The 8,850-nt window shown below is 44.7% G+C and overlaps 1 protein-coding gene across 2 annotated transcripts in view; it reads right to left on the bottom strand.

The window, feature by feature from the left end:
• Window positions 1-7,348, bottom strand: part of srpk3 (SRSF protein kinase 3) — a 24,099-nt gene extending 16,751 nt beyond the window's left edge. The window contains exons 1-3 of one of the 2 annotated variants that reach the window (XM_078254137.1): window positions 6,842-7,348; window positions 5,815-5,905; window positions 1-492 (exon numbers count right to left, since the gene is read on the bottom strand). The exon at window positions 1-492 is cut by the window's left edge and continues 407 nt beyond it. In XM_078254137.1, the coding sequence (XP_078110263.1) occupies window positions 1-492; window positions 5,815-5,905; window positions 6,842-6,851 (593 nt within the window). In that variant the 5' untranslated portion in view covers window positions 6,852-7,348. Of the gene's footprint in view, window positions 493-5,814; window positions 5,909-6,841 lie in introns of both variants that reach the window. The other variant, XM_078254136.1, reaches the window with a different exon arrangement.
• Window positions 7,349-8,850: the final 1,502 nt, after the last annotated feature.

Below are 8,850 nucleotides of genomic sequence, written 5' to 3'. Positions count from 1 at the left end.
TGAGGTGATCTGGAGGAATTCTGGGTAATATTTTGGTTAACAGTTGGCAGTGATTGGCTGGGACTGGGGGCGGGACTTTGAGATGTGGCAGGAGAGGATTGGCTGAAAATGAGGGGGGCGTTTAGAGGGGGCAGTGGGGCAGTTTGGAGGGTACTTGCAGGAGATACCAGGTGTGCTACAGGGGTATCTATTGTATCTAGAAGGGGGGGGGTGGTCTCGACGGGGCTCTGGGGAGGCGGTGAGAGGGTTTGAGGGAAACTCTTGGGGGGCAGCAGGCTCGATTCGGTGGGTAACATGGTGCTGTGTGGGTGGTTTTGTCGGGGCGCTGTCGTGGATCCGTGAAAATCTTCAGTACATGTTAGTGTATTTCGTGGGGATGTGGTTGTCTCCGGAGTATTTTGGGGGGGCAGCCGGGTGGTTTGGGGGAAACTCTGTGTTGGGGCGACGCTGCTGTTGGCGTTCAGACTCTGAAGGTCACAGGGATCATCGAGCCTGAAACATAGGAGAAATAAAGCATTACATAAAAGGGCCCTATTTTAATGATCTAAGCGCAAGGCGTGAAGCGCCTGGTGCAGGTGTGTTTAGGGCGTGTCCAAATCCACTTTTGCTAGTTTGACGGCGGAAAAAAGGGTCCGTGCGCCGGGCGCATGGTTCTAAAGGGTTGTACTTAGTGTCTTCATTAATCAGAGGTGTGTTTTGGACTTCAAGTCACGACTCACGACTTGGTAGCGTTGCAGGCAAAGTCACCAGCTGGCTAGCTAAACATTGTGCCGTTGGCAGGGTTCAGGTTAGGCTACCTAATGTTAACGTTAGCTAGCGGCTACCTAACGCTGACATTAGCTAGCGCTAGCTGATACTAGCAATTTCTAGTCAGCGACATATTTTGGGCTTCATTTAATAAACATAACCTGTAGTAGTACACAATCGTATGTGTATTGTTTTGATTACAATATGCGGAATTACTTTACGTTGCCTATTTATTTCTATTTCTCACCGTTAACCACCGGCGTCTGTACAGCATCAACAGGGGTCGCCATTGTTGTTTATGTGTGTGTGTGACGTCAAAAACTGTAACTGGGAGTACAACGATCTGGTACCAGTTCACGGGGAGTAAGTTACGGGTTTGACTGCCGTTCCAGGGCACTTTCACCGGTAGAAGGTTGTGAAAACACGAGTTACGGGTTCCTGGAACGCAGCATTAGGCTGGCCACAATAAAAGCCCACTCTTTAGTTGCGTTTATAATATTGTTCAGTGCAGTTTGTACGGGACACAGGAATTTTCTACCCGGGAGTTATCACAAAATACATTGTGATTAGGTCTATAACATGTTCTCGGTTATGTCCATTTTAAACAATTTCATGTCACCCTCCTCTTTAGGACGACTTTTCACACCAGTGTGGACGTTCATAACAGATACAAACACTTTGGAATTTCAGATGAGGTCGGACAACACGTCAGACAGACTCATTCTGACCGAGTGTACGCCCTAACCCTAAAAGTCTCAGCCTCTGCCTTCATTTCAATAATCAGACCTCTGTGATGTCATTGTGACGTTCAACCTGGTTCGACTTTTGTGGGAACGCAACGTCCCCCAGCAACGCTGGCCCTGCTCAGGGAAGTTATCGGTCTGAAATGATGCCATTCTGATCACGTACACACAGACATGCTTCTGCATGAGACAGACAACATGGATCATATATCTGACACACACACACACACACACACACACACACACACACACACACACGTCTGAGTCATTGACATTGTTGAGGTTTGCCTGAGCTGCCCTGAAATAGACTCTGTGTGTGTGTGTGTGTGTGTGTGTGTGTGTGTGTGTGTGTGTGTTTGTTTTGTGGGATCATCATTCAGTCCCTGCTTCTATTATTGGAGCTGAGTCTCTCCAGGCTGAGCACCAAACCTGTTTCTGTCAGTAGGACACAGGCTAGCTTAGCTTTGCACAAACGCTGGAAGCAGAGGGGAAACTGTTAGCCTAGCTTAGCACAAAGACTTACGACTGGAACATGTCTACATGCTTTAATGTTGTACCTGTATTACCCCTCTGTCTGAAAGGCTCAGTTTTAGCGCCTGTCTCTTTAAGACCCTCTCCCGATTGGTCAGAATTTCCGGGTCTTCAGCATCTGCGTTCTCGGCGTCTCCGCACTGTTATTGCAGCCGGGGAATGACTCTTAACGGCACTGTAGCGGCACTTTCTACCTATATATAGCAGTATATATTTCCCATACATAGGTTCTACTTGGGCCCACCGCCCAGGTAAATTGAGACCCGCCCAGGTAGATAAAATCCAAATTCAATTTTCTTTCCAAACAACGCTGTATTTTTTACAGTGAATACAGACCAGCTACCTCCAGCCCTCCCCCTCATTAAGTTGCGTTGCGAGGCTATCGTTACGTTAGCAGTAGCATGCTGCTGGTGGTCTTGCAATGGGATTAACTGTACTAATAAAACCGTAGAAACAACGCAGCCACGCTGCTGTGGAAGCTCCCTGAACGTCATTTATCAGAGTCCGGTTGTCTGGTCCCCGTAGCAGTCTCCTCCGCTCCACATCTTTATAACGGAGCTAGCTAACCGGAGCTGACTGGAGCTAACCACCACTCCGAGCTAATGGTTGCTAACAGAGCCTTCAGTTCTCCGTGCCTGTATCCATTAACTGTATTTATGGACCCGAGCCCGAATAAAACCCTTAATTTTATTAAACTGGCTGTAAAAGTTTTAAACTACAACTAAGAGTTGTTTGAATGACAGAAATCTGCTCAGATGAGATCTAAATGAGTGCGACAGGACACGTATAGTACAGAACAGCGTGTTCAGGATCCCCAAAACACGGATTAATACACTTCAACAAACGAACAATGATCTAACCAACAAAATGAACAAGAATGAACTTTAGATAGCCCTACTCTTATATGATTTAACAGGAGTTAGGAGGAAACAGTGTTGAGGTTAATAACAACATGTAACTTTCTGTTTGGATCATAGTATTACAGGCTTACATAGTATCTGCTGAACCGTTAACATTTGGCAAAAAATGTATCTGAACTGATTTAACTGACAAAGCACATCATGGCTACACTTTGTCATTTGTTTAAAGTTTAACGAGCAATGAAAGAAATGCAGAACTGAGTAGGCTACATTGTAATATCTGTTCATTTATCACAAGTTAGACCATTATCGCGATATTCAACAACGTTCGGGCATATCGTATATTTTCCTCATATCGTGCAGCCTTAATGGACCTTTTTCACAGCAGACATTTGGACTTGTCATAGCAGGAAAAGCACAGCTGAAATTAATAACCTTAACGATGGCTCAGTTCCATCAAGTGTCCCAGTGAGCTACTTCAGTGAGTCAGCATGAACAACACCAGGGCCTCTCCTAAGTGGAATGCAGTAGTGATAGACTATATTTGCGTTTTTACGTGTATCGGCTGACACGCGGCTGCTGCGTTCACCAATAGGTTTTTCCCGGCATTATTTGCAGACAGGCGTCCACGGGCAGCTCTGCGTTGCTGGAGACGCTGCAGTTCACGTGCAGACCGTGCACTGCCCCTCCCCCACTAGCTTAGTGCTGGTGCTGGAAGCCTGGCAGGCTTTCAGCACCATGGCATAAATTACAAATCAAGCACTTGATTTCAATGGCTACTTTTCAGGTTTATTGTTTTCTTAAAATTATTTAAATGTGTCGACAAAGGACATTTTGTGATGACCTGATTATATCGGTCTTATAATATGTCAGCAAGCAGTGCATCATCAAGGCTGTGTTGAAGACGAAGACACACACACACACACACACACACACACACACACACACACACAGTGTTGTAGATGTTGATGGAAGCCTTTCACCCTTGCACAGGTAACCATATGCACTGCACCCATCCATATGATGCACATTGCACACATTATTTGGGTGATATGAATGTAAGGTGATTGCAGAAGTGACACTGATCTGTGTTTTTGTTTAGTACTTTTAAAGATATGGCAGAGCAGACTCCGAAAACAAATCCAGCGTGGCGGGGTTTACACATTTATGACGTAAACTGAGGGAGCAAAAGCAGTATCGGCTCCAAATATCGGCTCCCGTATTGGTCATCGGCTAAGGCTGATGAAAATAATCGGTATCGGCATTAAAAAAATCCATATCAGTCGATCCCTAGAATGCAGCCATCATTAATGGGTTTGAATACATCTGTGCTTTTCCTACTATGACATGTCAACATGTCTGCCGTGAAAAAGGTCCTTAACTACCCTGAAACTGTGTCAGATGCAGCATAGTGTCGCAATATTTTCATCTGTATCTGTATCATCCTTTAATATGTAAATAGTCATTTCTTTCTAAATTATCCGATAATGTTATTTAGTTTATAACTGAACCCATTATTACTAAACCAAGCCATTACGTCACATCCCGCGCCACACACCACCGCCAGTACATTCTCAACCTGTGGGAAACACTGTATGGTGTAGTTGTGACATCACAACCGTACAGAAGTCCTGACAGCTCGTTTAAAAAGGCACAGTCTCCGAATACGGTCTGCGTGTATTTCAGGACACAACCACAGGTGAAATCAATCTGAGTTGGCGTACTTGTTGAAGGCCTAAAAGGTTAATTTATGATTCTGCTTTGAATGTACGCCGTAGGCATGCACGTAGGTATGCATAGATACGGACCCTGCGCCGTAGCCTGACGTGCAACCTCCCCAGAAATGTAAGTACATGTCGCAGCTAACCCTAACCACTGATTTGTCCACTTGGCCGTGGCTTTGTAGCGTCGCATTTCCCTCTTCTTATTTCCGGCTTCTCCTCTGTGAACAACATAAAAATCAAGGAGAGGGTTTACTTTTCCTGCTACAGCTTTTAGACCGTGGTCAGAAAGCACAGATGTGCGTCTCACTATCTTTGTGGGGACCAGTCATTGACATAATGCATTCCCTAGCCCCTTACCCTAACCTTAACCATCCCAACTAAATGCCTAACCTTAACCCTTACCCTCACCCTAACCAGAACCTCATTCTAACCCTAATCCTAAAACCAAGTCTTAACAGCCCTTTAACCTTGAGGGGTCCAGCATTTTGGCCCCACAAGTATACTGGACTCCCGGTTTTTGGACCCCACAAATATAGTTTTAATAATTAAACTTTATTTATAATTAAACAAGAACACACACACACACACACACACACACACACACACACACACACACACACACACACACAGCTATTCTCTTAAAGAGATACGCTAGAACGACGCAGACACACCAGTGCACAAGTATAAAGTCTCACAACAGCATAGGCCACTGTAGAGCTGGGCAATATATCAATATTATATCGATATCGTGATATGAAACTAGATATCGTCTTAGATTTTGGATATCGTAATATGGCATAAGTGTTGTCTTTCTGGTTTTAAAGGCTGCATTACATATACATCAACTGTTCATCTCTGACCATACTGGATTATATCATGACAGTGACAAAGAATACGCACTACTACCTGATCCATCAGCCCTGATACCGATCAATCATATCGATCAATTCCTAGTCAGAGTTTTATAACAGATGATACAATACTGTGACATCGCACTAAAAACTGAAACAGACAGGAAGTCACACAGAGAAAGTGATTTTGTGTAATGGAACTCAACCACACACCGCAAATCACTTTATACACACAGACACACACACACCTAAATTTAGACTCTGAGTGGATGGGTGTGTCTATATGTAGGGCGGTCAGCAGCATGTGTTTACGGGGGTCAATCGTGTATCTGGTCTTATGTCTCTGCTGGTTTCTTACCGGTTCTCATCTGTTCGGACTCTACGGTGTTTTTTGCCTCTCCGTCTGGGTTTCTTGCCGGTGGTGGCAGCATTTCCGGTCCCTGCAGCAACTGCTGTTGAGAGGAGGAACAACAGAGTCAGAGCCACATTCAGCCCCACCTCCAGCTCTATAAACAGCTCATTAACTAAATGTTCAAACACACACAAAACTCAGTTTACAAGTTTGGGAAAACAGCGATTTGTTCCTTATTAGCAGGCATGTAACTCCAGGAACATGACAAATAGTCCCTTTACAGAAATATGATGTGTCACTTTGTGTTTTGGCATTAATACCATATACCAAACTCCATTTAAAAATCTTGAAATGTAACTCTCCTGCGTTAGCATGCATACTTGCATTTTTAATGTACCTCATTTCAGACTACAGTTTACTAATACATTTATATAAAAAGTCCTCTATATTGGAACATTATTCCAACATTAATTACCACCTTTCCAGAGTATCTAATCATTTAATTCGGCATACAAACCACAGACACGGCTGCACGTTTTTTGAACAAAAATCTCTTTGTTTGGATTTTCCAGATATGGTTCCTCCGTTAACCTGATACTATTAAATCACATCATGGAGGGAGGCAGCGACCAGCAATCACCAATTATTGAAGTTCTATTTAAGTTAATTAAATGCCACCTGGAGGGAACTTGTGTGCCGAATGTACCAGCAGACTTTAGAGAGATTGTTTTAGAAAAAAAACTCCCTTCTAGTTAAAAAACATCTGCTGGGAAGCCAATACTTTGTAAATGCCAGAGTTTTTGACTGTAGTCTGGTTTAACCGTTCCTGTTCTGAACCAGAATCCTGTGCGTGACAGCAGCAGCAGTCAGAGGCTGGTACCGTTAGCTGGAAGCTAGCTTAGCATGTTAGCCCTGCTCTCTGGAGTTCAGAGTGTTGATTTAACGGCCGGTCACTGACACAAACTCTTTCTAAACTGCACCAACAACACAGACAGCTGAACCGGGATACCGACCCGGGTCACAAGTACTTTACCTATCAGCATCCTGAGCCCCTGGTCCTCAGACCGAACCGGGTTAACGGTAACGGTTACTCTGATAAGCTAATGTTAGTTAGCTTAATAGCGTCCGTTAGGCGGCTGAAGTTCACCGGAGACCGGCGGTGCAAACCCGGAGAAAGTCCGACTAGAGGTGGTTCAGACCGCCCAGAAACTATCCCGGGCCAGAACGGGTTAGTGCAGTGTAGCGTGGTGACCATGAGCCAGTGGCCTGTCCGTTAACCCGTCAGCCCCGTCAGATAACAGCTGACGGTCTGCCGTCAGTTAGCCTGTTAGCTCCGTTAGCTCCAGCTGCAGATCAGCGGCTCTCAATGCAGTCAGTACCGGCTATGTTCCGGGTCAGTACCGACTATTTTCCGGGTCCACTCCGGTTATTCTGAGTGTGCTTTCTTTGCTGCCTCGGTCCAACCGTTCATGGTCCTAACAGCTGCTGTTGGACATCGGACACCGGTCTCTGCGCATGCGCAGTGAATGGCCAAGCAATACTGGACCCAAAGTAAGACCAGTGGCGCATCTAAAACATTTTGAAATGGGGCGGTTAGGGGGTGGTCTATGGGCGTCCCCTTCTTATAATAAAGCAGTGGTGTCCCTGCAGGAAAATAGAACAGGAAATACGTAAAAAACATGGAGGACAAACATCTCATCTTCTTCATCCTCACTTCTCCTCTTCCTCTCATATGCTCATGTTTTCCTCACACTCTACTCTCATCTTCCTCCTGCACATACCAATCAATAAACACTAAAGCCGGCTACACACTGCCTGCGTGGCGTGAGCGTGGCGTTTCTGTTGCGTGTCAGTTGCGTGTCAGCTGCGTGGCGTTTTCTACGTCTTTGCACACCAGAAACGTGTCTGACGCGGCGTTGCTGCTGCTAGCCGTGTCTGTACACATGTATGTTTCTCATTGATGAAATGAAATACCATGTAAAACATAAAGATATACTGATCTGATTACAGCAAAGACAACGTCGGCAGTATTGACGACAAAATAGGCTCCGGAATATTTGGTTCTGTATCGACAGGTGCAATATTAGAAAATCAATTTTTAAAAGAAAATTACATTTATATCTGCATTTATATCAAAACATCGAGACTTTCAAACATCAACATGTCATTTATTAAATGTATTTGTGTCTAAATGACATATAATCATCTTTTCCTATTCTATTTTTCCTGGAAACGCTTCCAACACGCTTGCGTGTGGCGTGAAAAATAGGCGTCGGTCCTATTTCTAGCATGCTATTTTGCCTGAGACGTGCGTGTCACGCAGGCAGCGTGCACGCTCTAACCTGTTACCATGGGAGTCGAAATAAAAACGGACACGCCACGCAGCTGACACGCTCACGCCACCACGCAGCTGACACGCTCACGCCACGCAGGTAGTGTGTAGCTGGCCTAAGTGATATTGAGATCTGTTTGAGATCAGATCAACAGTTAGACAAAGTGTTTGATATTGATTGCTATGTTATCTTAATGTTAAAGGAGAATTCCGACCGATTTTTACGTTAATCTTGATCGCTATAAATATGTGAGTACAGTCGAAAGAGAAAAAAACGAGCCAAATTGGTGCGGTAAACACGGAGTAGCTACAGCTACGTCTACGAGCTTCCACTGAGCTAAAACGGCAGTTGTCGGGGCAAGTTTTAGAGTGCCTCTTAAAAGACACAAAATGCAATTAAAATGTCTGTGCAACATGAACAGGACCCTAACGTGACAACAACATGCGTTTTCAACTCAGACATTGTTTAAATTCACCTAGCCTGTCTCTATCCTGCCGGTAGCTAGCTCGCCCTGCTAGCTGTTAGCTGCTAGCTGCCTTCCGTGATAACACTATAATAATGATATAATAATAATAATGGCTTATTCTGTGATAATCATCACGCAGCAGTTCCGTGTGTATTTGTAGCTCATCCATTTTGTGTGTGATCGATCTGGTGTTGGTGAGTAGGAGGCTTGGCAGTGTCGATTTGTGTGGTAGTTCCCTTAGCC

Source organism: Sander vitreus, chromosome 7 (assembly GCF_031162955.1).
Source record: "Sander vitreus isolate 19-12246 chromosome 7, sanVit1, whole genome shotgun sequence".
Classification (NCBI taxonomy): Eukaryota; Metazoa; Chordata; class Actinopteri; order Perciformes; family Percidae; genus Sander; species Sander vitreus.
This window is presented reverse-complemented; position numbering and strand designations above follow the sequence as displayed.